The sequence below is a fragment of the Hibiscus syriacus genome, unplaced genomic scaffold (genome assembly GCF_006381635.1).
Source record: "Hibiscus syriacus cultivar Baekdansim isolate YM2019G1 unplaced genomic scaffold, ASM638163v2 tig00117000_pilon, whole genome shotgun sequence".
NCBI classification, from domain to species: Eukaryota; Viridiplantae; Streptophyta; class Magnoliopsida; order Malvales; family Malvaceae; genus Hibiscus; species Hibiscus syriacus.
Window position 1 is genome coordinate 788,655 of NW_024063516.1, and position 20,750 is coordinate 809,404.

The 20,750-nt window shown below is 36.2% G+C and overlaps 2 protein-coding genes across 2 annotated transcripts; both read right to left on the minus strand.

Annotated features, from left to right (window-relative positions):
* Positions 1-3,665: 3,665 nt before the first annotated feature.
* On the minus strand, positions 3,666-19,176 carry LOC120194610 (24-methylenesterol C-methyltransferase 2-like). Its single transcript, XM_039196870.1, has 3 exons — positions 19,163-19,176; positions 9,978-9,982; positions 3,666-4,464 (listed from the first exon to the last, which is right to left on the minus strand). Exon 3 carries the CDS (start codon positions 4,425-4,427, stop codon positions 3,924-3,926), a length of 504 nt encoding a protein of 167 aa, XP_039052801.1. The 5' UTR covers positions 4,428-4,464; positions 9,978-9,982; positions 19,163-19,176; the 3' UTR covers positions 3,666-3,923.
* On the minus strand, positions 18,085-18,480 carry LOC120194725 (putative protein TPRXL). The gene has a single exon (XM_039196954.1). The coding sequence runs from the start codon at positions 18,478-18,480 to the stop codon at positions 18,085-18,087; it is 396 nt and encodes a 131-aa protein (XP_039052885.1).
* Positions 19,177-20,750: the final 1,574 nt, after the last annotated feature.

A 20,750-nucleotide genomic window follows, 5' to 3' on the forward strand; every position in this document is an offset into this window, starting at 1 on the left:
AAGGTACCCAAAATCTTCGTACTGTGTACCATTGTTTTGCAGTTTAACATTAATGTGACCCTGGTGTAAAAAAAATAACATTAATGTGACCCTAGATCTACAACGTTGATTTTCTCTTACTACTAAATATCACTAATCTACACAAAATTTGGGTTCACCATAACAAGCCACTTGAATTCAACAAATATTCCATTCATTCATGAAATAACTAAAGTTTCGTTCCTTTGCATGTCACCAAGGATGAAATAACTGGAATTTTAAATTCATGAAATAACTAAAGTTTCGTTCCTTTGCATGTCACCAAGGATGAAATAACTGGAATTTTAAATAAAACTAAAATAGAAAATGGAGTACATGGTTTCGACTAAGAAAAGTAGGGGAAAGATAAAAGAAAAACCCAGGGAATTAATTTTTTTTCTTGAGAAACTATATGTGGAAAAAGGAACTGGGATGAAATTACATGAAAGAAGTGACTAAGATTTGGAAGGGGAGACATGGGGTTTTCTGAGAAGAATCATGTGCATGGGGGGGAAAATTCCAGAATCCCCTCCCCTGGTCAGATAATCGGCGGTCTTGAACAGCATATCGTGAATCTCAACGGTTCCTTTAGGAGCTATCCCAATGGCCGCCAGTAGGGTGACGAGAAGGTGGTTCCTCCAGTAGGCGATTCTCCCCATCTTAAGCCTGGTCCACCTATAACGCCCTCAACCCGTATCCGACCCGAATTCGAGTCCTAAGTGTCACATTGACTTTTCAAAACATTTTCCTTTACAGGTGGATAAAAAATCCAACTCACTATTCGATAAAATGAATATTTTATCATTAATTGACATAAATGGGTTTTACAAAACATATAAGAGCTTATACTATTCAAATCTTTATACTACATGCCAACTACATTCTATAAAACAAAATGCATATATTTAATATATTTCTAATCCGATATTTGTAAGGAATATGCTGACCTGTCTTGCTCCTCTTAGTTTCTCTTCTCGCTTCTATAACCTACGTGTGAAACAATCACACGCTAAGTCTATGACTTAGTGAGGCTTATAAAACATATAATATAAACTAAACTTCTAACAATGTATATGAATAATTAATGCTATTATAACATACATCTTTATATACACTTCATAAAATGAATACATACACAAACCTTATAATATCACATATGACTTTTACTATTTCATATTCTTATAATCATTTAATTTACACTACTTACCTTATATCACATTCTACTATATTAATTTAAGTCATTTACGTACCCTATCCTTAATCCTGTAATTTTGATCACAATCCTACATATCTTATCTCTCTTTTTTATATGTTTCTATTTAACATTTCACCCATAAATTCTCGTTACATATTTTAATATCCTAATTTCTTATATTCTCTTAATTCATTCCTCACCAAATCTTCATTTAATAAACATACATTTGCATATCTTATTGTTATTTGATTCCTCTGATATTCTCATATGATTTCTTAGATTCTTATACTAAATTTCATATCCCTTACTAATTTAGCAAGATTAGTTCACAGTTCTATTTTAAACATATATAGCTTCATGCACTACTTATCTAATATCCTTCATGCACTACTTATCTAATATCCTTTTATACTTATTTATATACCTTTTCCTTAATTAATATACTATCTGCTTGGTCTCAATTTTCATTAATCATATAGTTCACCACTTCCTTATCTATGTATATATAGCGTTCACTAGATTTCTCGTGAAATTACCTCTAACATATCATATAATTATATTATATTCACTTACACTCTCATATATCCATATCAACATATTTCACATAGAACATATCATATATGCAATAAATGAAACTCATACATTCACATCCAAATGTTCAATCACATATGACAATCATGTTAAGTTTCTGTATATTATTTCTTTATTGACCCATGTACTTGGAGAACTAAAGATATGTGAGTTCATTGAGGTTGTGCATTGATGCTGTCACCACAGCTCGAATAAATTCCCACTAGGGGCACTGTATATTTGTCCCGAAGGACCACTGATTTGTCCCGAATGACCACTCCTTAAGAACCATACACATAATACAATGGACCAAATAAGTGTATCGAAGTACCACATATATGTTCCATAGAATTACATATATGTCTCGAAGGACCACGTAGAACCCTCGACTCTTGACATGCCAACTATACCTCTAGCTCTCATGACACGTAACATGGGCATCATTATTATGTTTACTATATATTCACATAGCCATATCACATAAACATGTGTTCTTATCATATCATTCATACTCTCATAAATCATATCCACATGGCTTATCTTATATATATATATCTTCACATACTTTAGCTTACTTCACATTCCATATATACATACCATTCATTATCACATAATTGATATCTTAATCACATAACAATAACATACATTCACACAGATCATACCACATATACAATAATATAGCACAATTATGCTCATATCAATAACATGCCTATATGTATGTTAATATAGGAAATAGACTTGTCACAAGTCTTATTTCCATTCATCATAATATATCAACTAATACGCACTCACCTTAGCCTTGCTTGCTTTGACTCGATCCTAATCTTTGGATTGTTCCAGAACAAGATTACATTCTATATCTATATAGTAATATATTGATACATATCAGTATACTAATTAATATATTCTAATCTATCACTTCTTAGACTAAAAGAAATGTTACTTTCATCTCTTAAATAATGTAGGTATCGATGCACTCTACAGTGTATCGATGCATCCTTTAACGAGTGCATCGATGCACTACTTATGCATCGGTACACAAATTGCATTCGATGTTTTCATCTTAAGCGATGCACTCCTTATGCATCGATGCACTAATTGCATTCGATGTTCATTTATTTGAGAGTGCATCGATAGACATTGAAGATGCATCAATGCACACAACCCAGAAATTCCATTTTAAGCACGAAATTTACTCACTTTTCATCTCAACTCTTCATCTTTCACCTCCTTTAATATTCTTAACTTTCATACACACACTTAAACTCAATTTTACTCAATAATCACTTCTTTGAACTTAACATCCTATCCTTTATATGGCATTCAAGAATTACACTCAATTTTCAATATGTTCTAAATCTAATTTAATACTTCATATTCCTTAATTTAACCATCGACAAGTCAAATTCATCTTCAACTCTATTACCTTCTATTTCAAATATTCACTTAAAAACTCATTTTTCTTAATTTCTCATAACCTGTTAATCTTTGAGTTTTAAACCACCTAAAGCTTTCCTTAATCTTTCTTAACATCTGAAGAATCAAAACAATCTTTAAAACGAAAGAATTAACCATCATTTCCCACGTGCTTATTACCCTTTATAAATGGAAAATAAAAATCTTCCCTGAAAAATGACCATAATACCCTTATTACTTTTAAACTTTTTTATTAAATCCAATATCAATAATTTTCATTTAAATCCCTAAACTTTTCATCTTTTCTAAAATTAATCACTAAATTTATCAAAATTCTATTTTAATCATTGACCCGACTTTTGGAATGTTACACCACTAGAGTAAGGCCGATGGCTTGGCTAGATCCTCTTGTTTCACAACCTCAAAGCCTACATTTCTAGCGATCTCTGGAATATCCTTGTAGCTTCTGAGGCCAGGCAAAGCGTCGCCCCTTTTAATACCTTGAATGACCTCCACGTGTTCAGAGTTTTCAGCTCTGTACTTGTCAGTCGTGACCCACTCGTAAGACACGTATAGAGATCCCAGTTTCAGCACGTGGAATACCTCGGCGTACACATCTTCCAGTTTTGGTGCGTGGCACGTCGCCTCTATCGAGTACGCGCCGTCGAAGCAGTTGTAAACAGAAGTTCCTACATACGACCTCGCAGAGTGAATCTAGCCCGGATTACTTGTTGTGAAGGCGAGCACGGTTGACTTGGTACTCGTTGATGGTGATGCCAACGACGTTGGCCTGCGAGTGAGTCGCAATAGCACGCATGGACCCTCCAACACCACATCCGATGTCCAGGATTCGGTCTCCCAGTTTGACTTCGATGAGATCAACGACCATCTCTTTGTGGAGGCGCGTCGCGTCCCGGTGAGATTTCCCGCGGATTGAATGAGAGAAGTGGAAGGATTGGCCCCACCTCCATTCGTAAATATCGGTGATTAAGTTATAGAAAGTATCGACAAAGTCTGGAACCTTCTCAGCGGTTTCGATCTCCTTTGGTTGCCGGAAGAAAGACAAATACTGTTTGTAGCTGGCCCGAACTTTCTCGGATGATATGGAACCACCGGAGAGATCAACAACGCGCTTTCCCTTTTGCTCGGCTGGGCCTGAAAGGCAAACGAACCAGTAAAGACCGCAGGCAAGAAGAGCTCCAGTACAGAAGAGCCCAAAAGAATCCATGAGAAAGGGAGGAGACACTGTGAGATAAAGAGAGAGAATAAGCGAGGGACAGAGAGAAGAAAGCTGGGTTAAACTACTATAATAACCGGCTTAAAAATCAAAATATAATCTACTTATAGCTAGGGAAGACATGCTACTCGCGTGTTCAATTTTCATTAAACATACCCTTTTATTATATGATAGTTATTCCGTTAAAAATCAATTATGTAATTTAATAAGCGTTTTAAAATTTATAAATCATTAAACCTAATTTTCTTTTGTTGGTGTGTCGTTCATTTTTTTTATCTTTATTGATCGGCGACGAACATCAACTTTAATGTTGATTGTCGACCATTTATATTCTTTATTTTTTCTTTTCTATATCGTATCTTTATTTTCTTTTTCTTTTTTATTTTCAATAAATCTGCTTGTGTTGCATGTTTTTATTTACGTTTATGGTATATTTTCTTATGTTTTTGGCATATTTTTCGGTTCTTTGGTCGTTTTTTATTTATCTTTTTCTTAAGGGTTGATTTGACATTGTCACGATTGATCAAGATGACGCTTATATGATATCTTGTAATATTCCCTGCTTTGGACCCTCATATTGAATTTGGATACCCGATTTGTGTTCGTGGATAGATTTTCACATTGCTCAAGTCTGATTTGCAGTTTATTGGTGGTTTGTCAATAGCTTTATCCTTTTTGTAGTTTGTTTGCCGATGCGATAAGATATGTTTACATCTATCTTTGTTCGAGATTCTTGGTTAGTTTTAATCTTTTCTTGTATGGTCCTTATGTGATCTTAAGTTACTAGTTTTGTTTCAATGATTATAGTAAATTTTCCTAATTATGTGATTAATTTACGATTGTAATTGTAAATGTTTATTGTAATTTGATATATTTTCTATTTTGAATAAAATTAATTACTTCTGTCAAAAATAAATAAATCATTAAGTAGTCTTAATTATTAAGTCCAAAACAGTTTAAAAAATAGATATCCGTTAATAACACTCGGAAGAGCCCAAATTGGGTGCCCGACCAGTCTAAGTCAAAAAATGAAAAATCAATTTTGAAAATATTCTGAAAAATATCATAATACCTTTTAACAAATACACACCACATTGAAACGTTTTTTCAAAAGGATTTTGGTTGGCACCAAACAAAAATGGTAACATCAGCAACCCTAAAGCAAAGGGTAAGGACGTACAAAAGATTTTATATTAGAGTGTGAACTTAAGAAGTTATATTAAAAATTGAGAAAATAACCTCAGTGACCAAAAATTCCTTATAATATACGATTTTGACCAACTTTTTTTCGATTTGCTAAAATGACCAACAAAATCGCAATGCGATCTCTAAATCGCAACGCGATCTCCTATATCGTAAATCAGTTTCCAGATTCGCATCGCGATTTTGACTATCGCATTGCAATTTTTCAAATTCGCGTTGCGATTTTCAAAGCGCCATTAGTATCGCAACGCGTATTTTATTTTCAAATTCCAAACATGAATATTAATATATCCCGTAATCGCAACTCTTAACTTAAAACCCTAAATCACAACTCAATCTCATCTCCATCTCTCACTCTCTACGACAACATCCGTCCCCATCTCCGACGAAGTCCGTCCCCATCTCCGACAAAATCCGTCTATCTCCATCTCTCAGAGCCACCCTCACAATCATTCACGATCATAAATGGAAAATCAACCAAATCAACCACCGATGGTTAGTTTTTTTTAATTATTTTTATTTTGAAATTTTTGCAATATTATTAGATTTTTCATATTGAAATTGATGATAAGTTTACTGGAAATTTCAATAATAGATTAACCATTTCACTTAGATTGCTTATTAAAATTCATTCGATTGCTGCCAATATTGCTAAACTGTTTAGTCTTTAACCCTGTAAAGTTAGTATTTGTCTTTGTTTTGTCTTTTGGTTGAAGTAATGCAATTCATTCAAGTTTTAATTTTAGACAATGACTATTTGAAACTGAGGATCGCAACGCGAAATGAAAATCGCAACGACAAAATCGCAACGCGATTTTCATTTCGCGTTGCGATTTTCATTTCGCGTTGCGATAGTCAAATTCGCGTTGCGATAGTCATTTTCGTGTTGTGATTTTCATTTTCGTGTTGCGATTTTAAGTTTCAGAAACTATTATTCTTCTGTAAATTGAAACTTGAATGAATTGCATTACTTCAACCAAAAAACAAAGACAAATACGAAATTCACAGTGTTGCAAATTTAAGTTTGAAGAATAAACTACTACTACTCTTTATGTTTATTATTGTTTTTGGTATATCTTCACAGTGTAGTTTTTGGTATATCTAACTTGGTATGTTTATTATTTTTGTAGAACTTTTTTTCGGCTCAATTGACCTTAAGGAATAAAATAAGCCTAGTCACTACAATTGCGTCGAAGCTTTCACATGTACAAAGAAAATTGTTTGAGGATACTTGCTTCAGGCCATGGCTGAAAGTACAACATCCGGGTGGAGATGCTATGTTGACCCATTTATGGCTTCAGACCATGACTAGCGATCTACCCGAGAGTATAAAACGTGGTAATGAAGAGATATGGTTTTATTTTCCACCGGCGTATACTTGTTTTGGGCAGGAGGAGTTTTGCTTAATCACTGGTCTACGCTTCGGACACAATGATGTAGGTCGATACACTAGTCATATTACCCGCCCATCATGGTTATCCCGGGTTTTTCCTGAGCTGTCATGAAGCCGAATTACACGTCGACGACTTGATGAGATTATTGAATAAGAAAGATGGTTTTACTCGGATGGATGACGTCGATGTTGTCCGAGTATGTCTTTTAGTACTTTTGCATGCCGACTTTTTAGGCAGAGAGGCCAGACAACCTATTCCTAAGGACCTAATATTATTGGTATATGACATAAATGCATGGAACCTGTTTCTGTTGGGTCCGTATCTATGGAAAGCTACCTGGAATAAGTTGTCGTCTGCATTTGACGACCGCAAAAGTTTGCATGGCGATGGTTCCAAATACACTTTGTCAGGCTTTATTTGGGCCTTTAAGGTAAGAATTTCTATATAATGTTTCCAAAATTATAATTAATTATTTAACAATTACTAATGTTTGTGTATTATATTATTTGTAGATTTGGATATTTGAGGCTTTTCCCGACATGTAGACATATGCATTAAAAACTTCAAATGATATTCCTAGAGCTATTTCCTGGAAGAGGAAACGGTGGCTGTTGATTTGGGAAGAGTTACTATGGTATACGACAATAAATGATGTAAGTTAACATAAATACTACCATATATAAACAAGTTATTACTAGTACACATTTAACTTTGTTTGAGCTTTTATATTGTTAGGAGGCCAACACTCCATTACAGAGGCTGACACCCATGGAGGCTGAGCTTGCCACTGATTGGTGGTAAGCTAGTAAGCGTTTTTTTGATGGCACGGATGATGAGCAGCCTCCATTTTGAGAGCCATCACCTGACCCAGAGCCATCACCTGATCGACCACACTATACACCTCTACAACGAGAGCCATCACCTATTCCGTTATATCATCGAGCCTCTTCTCCACCATCACCTCATGATAGGCGACCAACAAAGATGCCACGACATTTATCTCCCTGTTCTCCACTTCCACCTCCACGGGATGAGTTAGGGGAGTTACTTGATGAGGTCAATGCCTTGCGTGAGGAGGTCGGTACTTTACGCGATGACAATGGTGCATGGCGTGATGAGGTATCTACTTTACGTGGTGAGGTAGCGACTCTACGTGAGATGGTAGCATCGTTGCAAAATGAGGTTCATACTCTACGCAACGAGGTAAGTTTAAGATTTTTCATATTTAACTTGATTTACTTGTAATTTCACTTAGATTAACCATTTCACTTAGATTGCTTAGTAAATTCATTCGGTTACTGCCAATACTGCTAAACAGTTCTAAAATAACACTGTGAAGTTAGTATTTGTCTTTGTTTTGTCTTTTGGTTGAAGTAATGCAATCCATTCAAGTTTCAATTTGCAGAAGAAGAATAGTCGCAACACGAAACTTAAAATCGCAATGCGAAAATGACTATCACAACGCGAAAATGACTATCGCAACGCGAATTTGACTATCGCAACGGGATAATCGCAATGCGAAATAAAAATCGCAACTTGAAAATCGCAATGCGAAAATGAAAATCGCAACGCGAATTTAGTTTCGCGTTGCGATTTTTATTTCGTATTGCGATTATCTTGTTAAGATAGTCAAATTCGCGTTGCGATAGTCATTTTCGCGTTACGATTTTAAGTTTCGTGTTGCGATTTTAAGTTTCAGAAACTATTCTTCTTCTGCAAATTGAAACTTGAATGGATTGCATTACTTCAACCAAAAGACAAAGACAAATACTAACTTCACAGTGTTGTAAATTTAAGTTTCAAGAATAAACTACTACTCTTTATGTTGTCCTTGAACATGCACTAAACCTATATGTTGTCCTTTTAAATGTTTATATAAGTGCTTACTTCTGGAATGTTATCTGATGCATTTTGTGAACTATGATAGAATAATGACTTGGGTGAATACCGTGCAAGTTTGAAACATATTTGTCTTTGTTTTCACTGTTTAATATCATGTCTGTTTATTTACTGATTTATGTATTCATTTATTTTTAGCGGCCCGATAAGGTGGATGCTTTACGTCGGGTTTTTCTTGCACGACGGGGTTCACGAATCAGACGGTGTGCACGTGCCATTACGTCTCCATTCACCCCAATAGTGCGAAGACTCCGTAAGAAGAAGCCCGACTCACCTGTCATCGTTCAAGAGGCCTCTCCTATCGTTCAAGAGGCCCCTATCATCCCTCAAAAGTCCCCTCCCATCGTTCAAGAGGCCCCTGTCATCGTTGAAGAGGTCCCTCCTATAATTCAAGAGCCCGATTCACACGATGTAATATGTCGAATTATTGAGAAACCCTCTCACGTGCCGGACATGATGGATGACTGTTGGCTTTCGTATGAGTTACCAGCCAGTACCATTCCGGCAGATGAAGTGGAGAGGAGAAAACTACCGGAAACAATTCTGGATAATACCCTTTGGGTTAAGACCGCAGTTGATTTTTATCTACATGAGCGGAGCCAGGGTGTTACACTGACATATACAAACTCAACGATGATATACATTTGTTGATTGATCGGTCTTGGTGGGGTGTGTTATTAGGGGTTGAAGACAAAGGCTATTTCGATGGGGGGTAAGTCTTATATTTTTCTTATATTTCATTTTGATTAATTTTTTTAAATTTATCTAATTCACTAATATATGTCTTTTTTTTATAAAACAACATATTGATGCATGAGTGTCACGTCTTCTAATGATAAGGAAAATGAGGAAAAATAAAAAAATACGCGATATACAATTATGCCGACGTCTTTTCACGTAGTTCACTTGAAGAATCAACGACATGAATCATATGTGTTGGCTAATGGACAAGCTAAACTTTATCCTGCATGGTGGGAGGTCGATAAGGTTAGTATTTATTTTTTAAATATTTTAAAGGTGTTCATAAATAAGTGCGCAATTGAATTATTACTTATGATTGCAGGTGTTTATCCCTGTTTTGGAATGTACTCATTGGCTTCTCGTTGAGCTTCAGCTCCCATCCCTGAAGACAATAGTATATGACAGCATGATAAATTACATATCATTATCTGATTTGAGAGATATTATTAAGGGATGGAGCTCTCATTTGACTAAATTCTTGGATGAGATTAATTATTGGACTTATTCTGGAAACAAGAAGCCAAAGAAGTTCAATGTTACAGTTATCAGAGACGAGACCATGCCACAACAAACGCAGGAAGCCAGAGGGGATTTTGGTCCTCTCATATGCATGTGCTTGGAGCGTTTGACGACAGGAAGTACACAGTTTCTACCTCCCACCGATAGAGATAGATGTGCAGTAGGCTTGTGGTTTCGGCATTTTATGGCTAGAGCGATATATGCGAGACGCTGGCTACCTGCATCCGCGTTATGAAAATGTCCATAAACAATTTGTAAGTCAAATGCAAGTGTTGTTAAGTATCTAGAATTCAATAATAATTTGATGTTTATTGGTTTTAGATGTATAGAAAGTGTTGTTTGAGCAAATGTTTGGTTTCTGCAGGTTAATCTTGAAGTGAGCTGCGTGAAATTGATGTATGGGTGCATAAACAACTGTCTGGGGTACACTTTTTTTGATTGTTTAATTGATTCTTAAAAGTCTTATTTGTTTAATTGATGAGGAAAATAAGAATTATTAGCATTTTTTGCTTGTTTAATTGATTTGTAAAAGTTGATTTGTAAAAGTTGATTTGTTTAATTGATGTGTAAATAATTCTTATTTGTGCTTGTTTAATTGATTAAAATGTAAAAGTTGATTTGTTGATTTCAATCTGCATCATATTGAAGGCAAAAGACCTGTTGAAGGTATACTTTCGCAACGCTAAACTCAAAATCGCAATGCGAAAGTCAAAATTGCAATGCGAAAGCCAAAATCGCAACTCGAAAGTCAATTCGCGTTGTGATAGTCTAATACGCTTTGCGATTTTCTCGTTGCGATAGTCCAATTCCCGTTGCGATAATCAAATTCACGTTGCGATAGTCAAATTCGCGTTGCGATAGTCAAATTCGCGTTGCGATTTTTGAGTTGCGATAGTCAAATTCGTGTTGCGATATTGAAATGAATGTGTAATAAGTGATAACAACTGAACAGATCATAACAATGTTCAAACTCAAGTTACTAATACATGCCTAACTGAAAATGTTAAAAGTTTACAAATAAAATACACATAATAGTCAAATTCGCGTTGCGATATTCAAATGAATGTGTAATAAGTGATAACAACTGAACATATCATAGCAATGTTCAAACTCAAGTTACTAATACATGCCTAACTGAAAATGTTAAAAGTTTACACATAAAATACACATAATACAACGTTTGCATTTAAAAATCACCTAAGTTAATAGTCCCAAAAGGTGAAGCCGGTTGTGATTGGGATTTTGATTTTGATTACGATTTTGATTGCCTTTTTCTTGACACCATATGAGCTTTGGATTTTGATGAGGATCCATATTTTGGTAGAGGAAAAGATGATTGTGATGGCACTGATGATCCACATGTCAACCTTGTATGACCACTTTCCTTACACCGACTACATGTCGATCTCTTCTTCTCTTCACCCTTAGACGGTATACGATCGTGACTTTTTGGTCGGCCAGGTAGCCTTCTGTCCATGACAGGTGGCAAAACTGTTTGTAAGTCATCTGGTATGTCCCAGTCAGAAGGATGTGGAATAGGGTAGATAATCTCAACATAAGTCTGTCGATATACTTCTGTAGTGTAGCAATCCATAGTGTATGCGCTTGAATCATCTTGGTTTAGATGAAGAGTAACTTTTATAAAATGGCCACACAGATAACCAGATGTTTTCCATTTCATACAATTACACGTCTTTGCATTTAGATCGACAAGCCCATTTAAGTTATTATCCAATACTTCAAACAAAGTGTTTGAACATGGTTCAACTCTCCATGACGTTGACTTCACAACACGTTTCGTTATCTTTTTTTCAGTCCATGGTGTAACACGATGTTCCAATGTTCTTGTAAATTTAAATAAATAATACTTAGTAAAATATATGATAAGTTACGAATTTAAAGAAATAATACCTGCATGGTTTCTTTTCTTGTAGTACCACTGTTGAATAGAGGCTCGAAAAAACTCCATTAATATAGTAATGGGTAATTTCCGGGAATGACGACTTAGAGCGGTGATTGATTCTGCACTATTAGACGTCATAAAACCATATCTTGCTCCAAGTTGATGTACTCTTGACCATCTTTCAAACCCGACATCTTCTAGTGTTTGAGCACACTGAGGCAAAACACGTCTTAAACAATTTATATGCTTATTAAAATCCACTTCCCGATAAGCTTTTACAGCCTTCCAGTATGTCCATTTGTGATTTTTTATACCAGCATACCTTGATTTTAGATTTCTATACAAATGAACACCACAAAGTCCATGAAAAGCATATGGGAAACACCTTCTAACAGCGTTGTCAATTGAGTTTGCCCTATCGGATATGATTGTCAGATTGCTAATAGGACCTATACAATCCCTAAGATGCCCCATAAACCATGTCCATGAATCAGAGGTTTCAGATTTGCTAACCCCGTAAGCTATTGGCAATATCCCATTGTTAGTATCCATGGCTACTGCTAATAAGTTTACTCCAAGGTATCGACCTTTTAAATGTGCTCCGTCAACTATAATAACTGGGCGCATGCAAGTAATAAACGAACGAATCTACAAAATCATATACACAAGAAATATAATCATTTAAATGTGAAATGCATGTAACTAACAAAAATGAGTCAACAAAATTATATTGATTTACTAACCGAAGCACCAATGGCGATAAACAACAACTCAAAGCGTCCATCTCTATATGTTTTGATATGAGTTATCGACCCAAGATTTTTCAGCTTTAAATTGTGACAATAAGCCGACAGTTGGGCAAACGATGCTTCTGGCTACCCCCTCAACAATTCCAAGACATATTATTTGGCTCTCCAAGCTTGAGAATATGAGATACTAATCTTGAACCGAGCATTCATGTCAGTCATAATTTCATGTTCCCGATATACCCTGCCATTCAAAAACATTAACTCAGCCAGAAAACCACCCAACACCTTTCTGTTTGCCTGTCTATGGCGAGGAAAAACTTGGGTTCTTGAACATGTATGTTTATCAATAAAATTCCTAACTTGAAACATTTCATAATCTTTTATCCTCTTTGCAATCATACGCCACGTACAGTTTTTGTCAATCATACACCTTGTTTCAAAATGATCTTTGCTTGATTTGTTAACTTTTAGTTGATAGCCATCTTCCACACATTTCGTATACAAAGCTATCTTCAAGTCTTCCTTTGTATCAAAACAATCATCTTTCTTGATACGAATAATTTTTGTGTAACAATCAACTACTATCTTTACCAACTCTTCTTCCGGTATCTGAAGTAATTCTGGCATATTCCAGTTATACTCCCGTGGCATTTTCTTCGGGGATTTCTTCTTCTTCTTTTTCTTCTTCAGGGTTATATGAATTACAAAATGGATGTTCAACATGTTCATTCATAGTCGTAACTTCCTCCTCATTACCATCAACAACATCTTCCTCGGCAGCGGCTGTTTCATCATCAAAATTTGGGTATTGACCAATATCAAAATCATTACATGTAGGGTATGTTTATTCTTCTGAAACATCATCAAAATCCGAGTATTGACCAAGATCAAAGTCCGGGTATTGACCAAGATCAAATTTCGAATACTGACTAGTACTCATAATTTTTTCTGTTGGCTCATCATTGTCTAACTGGTCAATACGAAAACCGAAATTTGGTGCTGAAAGTTTATTGGGATTTGGATTAGGGAAATGTTGTGGGTTTTGAGATTGTGTTTGGAATTGGAAATGTGGTGAAACAAAATTTGCTTGGTGATGAAATTGTGGTGGAACCATTAAATTTTGAGCACCATAAACTGGGGTTGAAAAACTTAGTTGATTACTACCCGCTACTGACCCAACTTCACTAGTTCTAGGTTCAACAACATACAATGTAACATCATCTTGCGAAACACTAATGTAAGCAATGAATCGTTCAACATCTTCATTGTCGGTTAACAAATAAACTTTACCTTTTCTCTGATAAGATAACCTAAATCCACTTTAGGGCTCTAAATTCAATTTATTTGCAACACGTAACATTAGAGTTTCATAAGTTAACTTTTTTAATGACAGTTTTAGTTGAAGATTCATGGGTAAAGGCATATATTGTAAAACACCATGAACATTCTCCCATGACCCTCCAAAACACAAATCTATCCAAACATGATCAACATTAGATGATTTCATTATTGTAAATTAATTTACTAAACAAACGTGCTGCGAAACTAAAACATGTTGCCGGATGGGGAAGGATGTCGTTGGATATAGGAACGGATGTCGCCAGAGAGAGTGATAGATGGAGATGGAATGAGTTGCGATTTAGGGATTTAGGTTATGAGTTGTTGCTGCTGCGTAGTTATATACCCAAAACATTTGTGTTGCGAAACTAAATCCTGTTGCGAATTTGAAATTCAGCGTTGCGACAGTCAGAATCGCATTGCGATAGTCAGAATCGAGTTGCGATTATGTATTATCGCGTTGCAATAGTCAGAATCGAGTTACGATTATGTATTATCGCGTTGCGATAGTCAGAATCGCGTTGCGATTATGTATTATCGCGTTGCGATAGTCAGAATCGCGTTGCGATTATATATTATCGCGTTGCGATAGTCAGAATCGCGTTGTAATTTACATATTCGCGTTGCGATAGTCAGAATCGCGTTGCGATTTTCTAAAATCACAACGCGAATTTGGAAAATCGCAATGCGATAGTCAAAATCGCGTTACGAATATAGAAACTGATTTGCGATACTGGAGATCGCGTTGCGATTTAGAGATCGCATTGCGATTTTGTTGGTCATTTTGGCAAATCGAAAAAAAGTTGGTCAAAATCGTATATTATAAGGAATTTTCGATCACTGAAGTTATTTTCTCTTAAAAATTTTAAGGGGTGTGAAACTAAATAATCAATACAAAATATAAAAAAATTAAATATAAGAGAATTTAAAAATTCTTAGAAGTACGAGTAAGATGCATGGTGTAGGTTGGCCGTGTCAAGAAATCACGTGGAAACCTCTTTTAATAATCATGCAAACTTCCACTTTTTTAGATTTTCGTACTTCTCTTCTAAATAAAGAGAAAAAAATTCCCAAAAGATATTTTTTTTTCGCCATCGTCTTTGTTTCAAAAACAATAGATAAGATCACAGTGTATGATCCATACTAGACAAAATAAAAAAAATAAGATTCCATGTGAGAAAGCTGTCATTGATGGCATATAATGAAGAACGGTCGGTGACAAAAGTGTGTGAAAGAGAAGAGGCGGCGGTGATTGAATTTTACATTTGAATTACAAACAGGTAATGAAAATATGATTTTATCGTGTAAAGAATGATTACAATACTTCTCATTATTTATGTCCCAATTATGGGTATTTATAATCCATATTCAACAGAAATTGCCCAAAGATTAAGTCTGCCTAACTAACAATAACCCAACTGCTAATATCAAACCATTAACAAAATCAAGCTATTTAAATTTCTTCTAATATTCACTATGTTTCTTCAACTTTCTTGATATTCTTAAAGAGGAAAAAAACACTATTAGCATGACATTCTAAAGAAAAATGGTGTCTTATTTCTGTCTTCATTCACTTTGCTTCTTCACCCTTTTTTTATTAGCTGAACTGTTATTATTCTCCACTTAATTGAACACTACAGCGAGCTGGTTCACAAATTCTTCTTCAACACTACATTTCTGAAACTCTTTTCCTTTGTCAAAACTGTTCTAATTTATTGGGACTTTCTTTTTGGTGGAAGCAAAGACGTTAAGCTTCAAGCTCCCGAGTATAATCTGAACCCTTTCTTGGGCAAAAAAGCACCCTATTTGTCTGGTTAAAGGAAAGTAAGGCCATTAGACTACTCAACTTTCCCCATAAATTTTATTCGACTTCATTCAATTGTTCTTATTCTTCATTCATTATTCTCATTTCTATGGTAGCTAGGTTATTAAGTTGCTAGCTTCCAGGTGCATCTGAAACTATCTTTAGCAAGAAAACACCATATTGTCTGGTTAACGGAAAGACCGGTGATCAAACTTGATAGAAAAAAGATGAGACAATTGCTATGGTAAACTGGAAGAGAGAAGAGGGAATTAAAGCTGCAGAAAGAAAATGATGTAAACTGAAGTTTTACTGAATATGTGAAAACGAATACAAAGATCATAAGCTACAGAAAGAGTATTTCATACTTGGGTCATGTATAGTGGACAGGCCCACTATATATAACACATGGCTTAACTAATTGGCCCAACTAACAGAATTCAGTTATAACAACTTAACTAACCAGAAACGGTTACTGCTAATCAGCTGAGGACAGTTGCATTATTATACTCTAACATTCTCTGGGTTTTCTAATGATCTAAATTACCATTTCAACATTTTCTTGGCTTCTTCAGACCTGCTTTTCACGACTGGTCCCACTAATTTTTGCCCAAGACTTTACACCAAGTCGAAAGCGCATATCACTGAATACTGCAGGTGGTAAAGGCTTAGTGAGTATATCAGCCACTTGTTCTGCAGAAGGAACAAAGTTGACACTGAGTTGTTCAACTAGAACTCTCTCCCTTACAAAGTGAATGTCAATCTCTACATGTTTTATACGAGCATGATGTGTTGGATTTGCTGCCATAGAGATTGCAGAAGTGTTATCACACCACACAACTGGTTTTCCAACTACACTAACCCCAATTTCGTCAAGTAGTTGTTCAATCCAAATCAATTCAGAAACAGAACTAGCAAGGCTTCTATATTCTGCTTCTGATGTAGACCGAGATACAACACTTTGCTTCTTAGAACACCATGCAATTGGATTTCCTCCAAGATAAACACAGTAGCTTGTCGTGGATCGTCTATCTTCCACCGAGGCTACCCAGTCTGCATTAGTGTAGCAGACCAGACTAAAATTTCCAGATTGAGTGAAAAACAACCCATGCTCAAGTGTACCACTGAGATACCTTAGTATGCGCTTTACTGCCCTCCAATGAGTATCACATGGGCTATTCATGTACTGACTAACTTTGTTAACAGCAAACGCTATGTCAGGTCTTGTTAAACACACATATTGCAATCCTCCCACAATGCTACGATAAAGATGAACATCTCCAAACAACTGTCCATCATTTGCCTTAAGCTTGGGAGTAAGGACCATAGGAGTAGGTGTAGGTGTTGACTCATCTAGATTTGATCTTCTCAATAAATCAGAAATGTACTTCTTCTGATTTAAAATTAAACCTTCTGTAGTATGCTCAACTTGCATTCCAAGAAAGAGCTCTAACTGACCCAAGTCTTTAAGAGAGAACTCCTCATTGATTGCTTGCACTATGGCATCCACTTCCATTTCCTGGCTTCCAGTGATGACTATATCATCAACATACACCATTAAAATCACTTGAGAGCAAGCTTAACTTCTGATAAACAAGGAGGAATCAGCTTTTGAAACAGTGAAACCAAGGCTTTTAACCAAAAATTTCCTCAAGGTCTCAAACCATGCTCTAGGAGCTTGTCTAAGCCCATAAAGTGCCTTTTTTAAACAACACACCAGTTCCTGTCCATCTTTACTCTTCTTCTCAAACCCCGGAGGCTGACTCATGTAAATTTCCTCAGTTAACTTCCCATTGATGAATGCATTGTTAATATCAATTTGTCTAAGTGGCCAGTTCTTTATGACACCAACAACCAACACGGTCCTGATTGTGCTTGCTCGAACAACTGGACTAAATGTCTCAGAGAAGTCTCTCCCTACCACTTGTGAATAGCCCTTGGCAACCAGACGAGCCTTAAACCTGTCAACTGACCAATTAGGCTTCTTCTTAACTTTAAAAAGCCACTTGCAGCCCACTGCTTTGCGTGTAGGTGACAGAGGTTTCAACTCCCACGTACCATTCTTCATAAGAGCATTATACTCACTGTGAACTGCTTCACACTAACGAGGATGCTGCAGTGCTTCATAGACACTAGTTGGCTCTTGAGGACTTGTCTCAGCAAGCAATATTTTGGGTTTGAAAATTCCAGCCTTCCCTCGAGTAACCATGGAATGTATATTCTGAACTTGCCGTGACAATGGTGGTGATGGTGATGGAGATGGAGATGATGGTAGTGATGTAGATGATTGAGATGGTGGTAGTGATGTAAATGACTGAGATGGAGATGGTGGTAGTGATGTAGTAGTTGTGAATGGATGAGACGAAGATGATGTGGATGGTTGTGATGAAGGTGCATTGGATGGTGATGAGGTGAATGAATGTGATAATGTTGAAGGTGTGATAGATGGTAGATTTGAAGGATGAGGTGTTGATATTGGTGATGACAACTCTGACATTTGTTGTGGTAGAGAGGAAGATGGTAAGACTAACTTGTGAATGTGTGTGTTAGTTGAAGAAAGAAAAGAAGGATAAAACATATTGCCTTGGGAGCTAATATTTTTGACACTTGAACACTTTTGTTAAGTTTTAGTAGGATTGTATATCATAGATGGAGTAGAGGTACTAGAAGGGTTTTGAAGTTGTTGATAAGGAAACTCATTTTCTTCAAAGCGAACATGTCTTGACACATAGACTCGACCACTAGAATCTAAGCATTTGTATCCCTTATGAGTAGGAGAGTAACCCAAGAAGACACAAGCAGAGGACCGAAACTGACATTTATGTTGATTATAAGGTCTTAGAAACGGGTAACACACACAACCAAAAACCCTTAAAAACTATAATCAGGTGTTTTGTGAAAAAGTTTTTCATATGGTGAAATGCCAGACAATGCTCAAGTAGGTAACCGATTAATAAGAAACGAGAAAATCGCCTCAGTGACCAAAAATGCCTTATAATATACGATTTTAACCAACTTTTTCCGGATTTGCCAAAATGACCAACAAAATCGCAATGCGATCGCTAATTCGCAACGCGATCTCCATTATCGCAAATTCGCGTTGCATTTCGCGTTGCGATAGTTGGAAATCACGTTGCGATGGTCTACAGTGTCGTTGCGATTTTCCCAATTCGCAATACGAATAAGTAAATCGCAACGCGAATTGGGAAAATCGTAATGCGATACTGACTATCGCAATGCGATACTTACTATCGCAATGCGATAATACAAAATCGCAACGAGATACTGACTTTCGCAACGCGATTCTGACTTTCGCAACGCGATTTACATAGTGCCATTCGTATTAACGCGTATTTTTTTTTTCAAATTCCAAACACGATTTTTTTCTTAATAAATCGGAAACTGAATCGTCCATAGTAATCGCAACTCATAACCTCAAACCCAAAATCACAACACTCAGTCCCATCTCCATCTCTCACTCTCTACGGCGAAATCCATCCCCATCTCCGAAGATTTCCGTCCCCATCGCCGGCGAAATCCCTCACAACCATTCACAGTCAAAAAATCCCTCACAATCATTCAGAAATGGAAAACCAACCTCCGAGGGTTAGTTTTTTTTTTGTTGTTGAAATTTTTGCATTATTTTAGGTTTTTCATATTGAGATTGATGATAAGTTTACTGGTAATTTCAATAATAGATTAACCATTTCACTTAGATTTCTTATTAAATTCATTCAATTGCTGCCAATACTGCTAAACTGTTTAGCCTGTGAAGTTAGTATTTGTCTTTGTTTTGTCTTTTGGTTGAAGTAATGCAGAAGAAGAATAGTTTCGAGAATGAAAATCGCAACGCGGAAATAACTATCGCAACGCGAAATAAAAATCGCACGCGAAACCAAAATCGCATTGCGATTTTCAATTCGCGTTGCGATTTTCATTTCGAGTTGCGATTCTCTCGTCGCGATAGTCATTTCGCGTTGCGATTCTCTCGTTGCGATAGTCATTTCCGCGTTGCGATTCTCATTATCTCGTTGCGATTTTCATTTCAACCAAAAGACAAAACAGTGTTGCAAATTTTAGTTTCAAGAATAAACTACTATTTATGTTTATTGTTTTTGGTATATCTTGACAGTGTAGTTTTTGGTATATCTAACTTGGTATGTTTATTGTTTTTGTAGAAATTTTTTTCGGCTTCATTGACATTAAGGAATAAAGTTAGCCTAGCCACTACAATTGCTTCGAAGCTTTCACCTGCACAAAGAAAATTGTTTGAAGAAACCTGCTTCGGGCCATGGCTGAGAGTACAGCATCCGGGTGGAGATGCTAATTTGACCCATTTGTGGCTTCAGACCATGACTAGCGATCTACCCGACAGTATACAACGTGGTGAGGAAGAGATATGGTTTCATTTTCCACCGGTGTATACTTGTTTTGGGCGGAAGGAGTTCTGCATAATCACTGGTCTACGATTCGGACACGATGATGTAGGCCGGTACACTCGTCATATCACCCGCCCATCATGGTTATCCAGGGTTTTTCCTGATGAGTCAATAGAGAAGCCGAACTTACACGTCGACGACATGAAGAAATTGTTTAATAAGAAAGATGGTTTTACTCGGATGAATGACGTCGATGTTGTCCGAGTATGCCTTCTACTACTTTTGTATGCCGGCTTTTTTGGCAGAGAGGCCAGACAACCTATTCCTCAGGAGCTAATATTATTGGTAGAGGACCTAAATGCATGGAATCTGTTTCCGTGGGGTTCGT

What these genes read in the sequence shown, in the direction of transcription:
- LOC120194610 (XM_039196870.1), bottom strand. Translation starts at nt 4,427, where the DNA reads ATGGATTCTTTTGGGCTCTTCTGTACTGGAGCTCTTCTTGCCTGCGGT.
- LOC120194725 (XM_039196954.1), bottom strand. Translation starts at nt 18,480, where the DNA reads ATGTCAGAGTTGTCATCACCAATATCAACACCTCATCCTTCAAATCTA.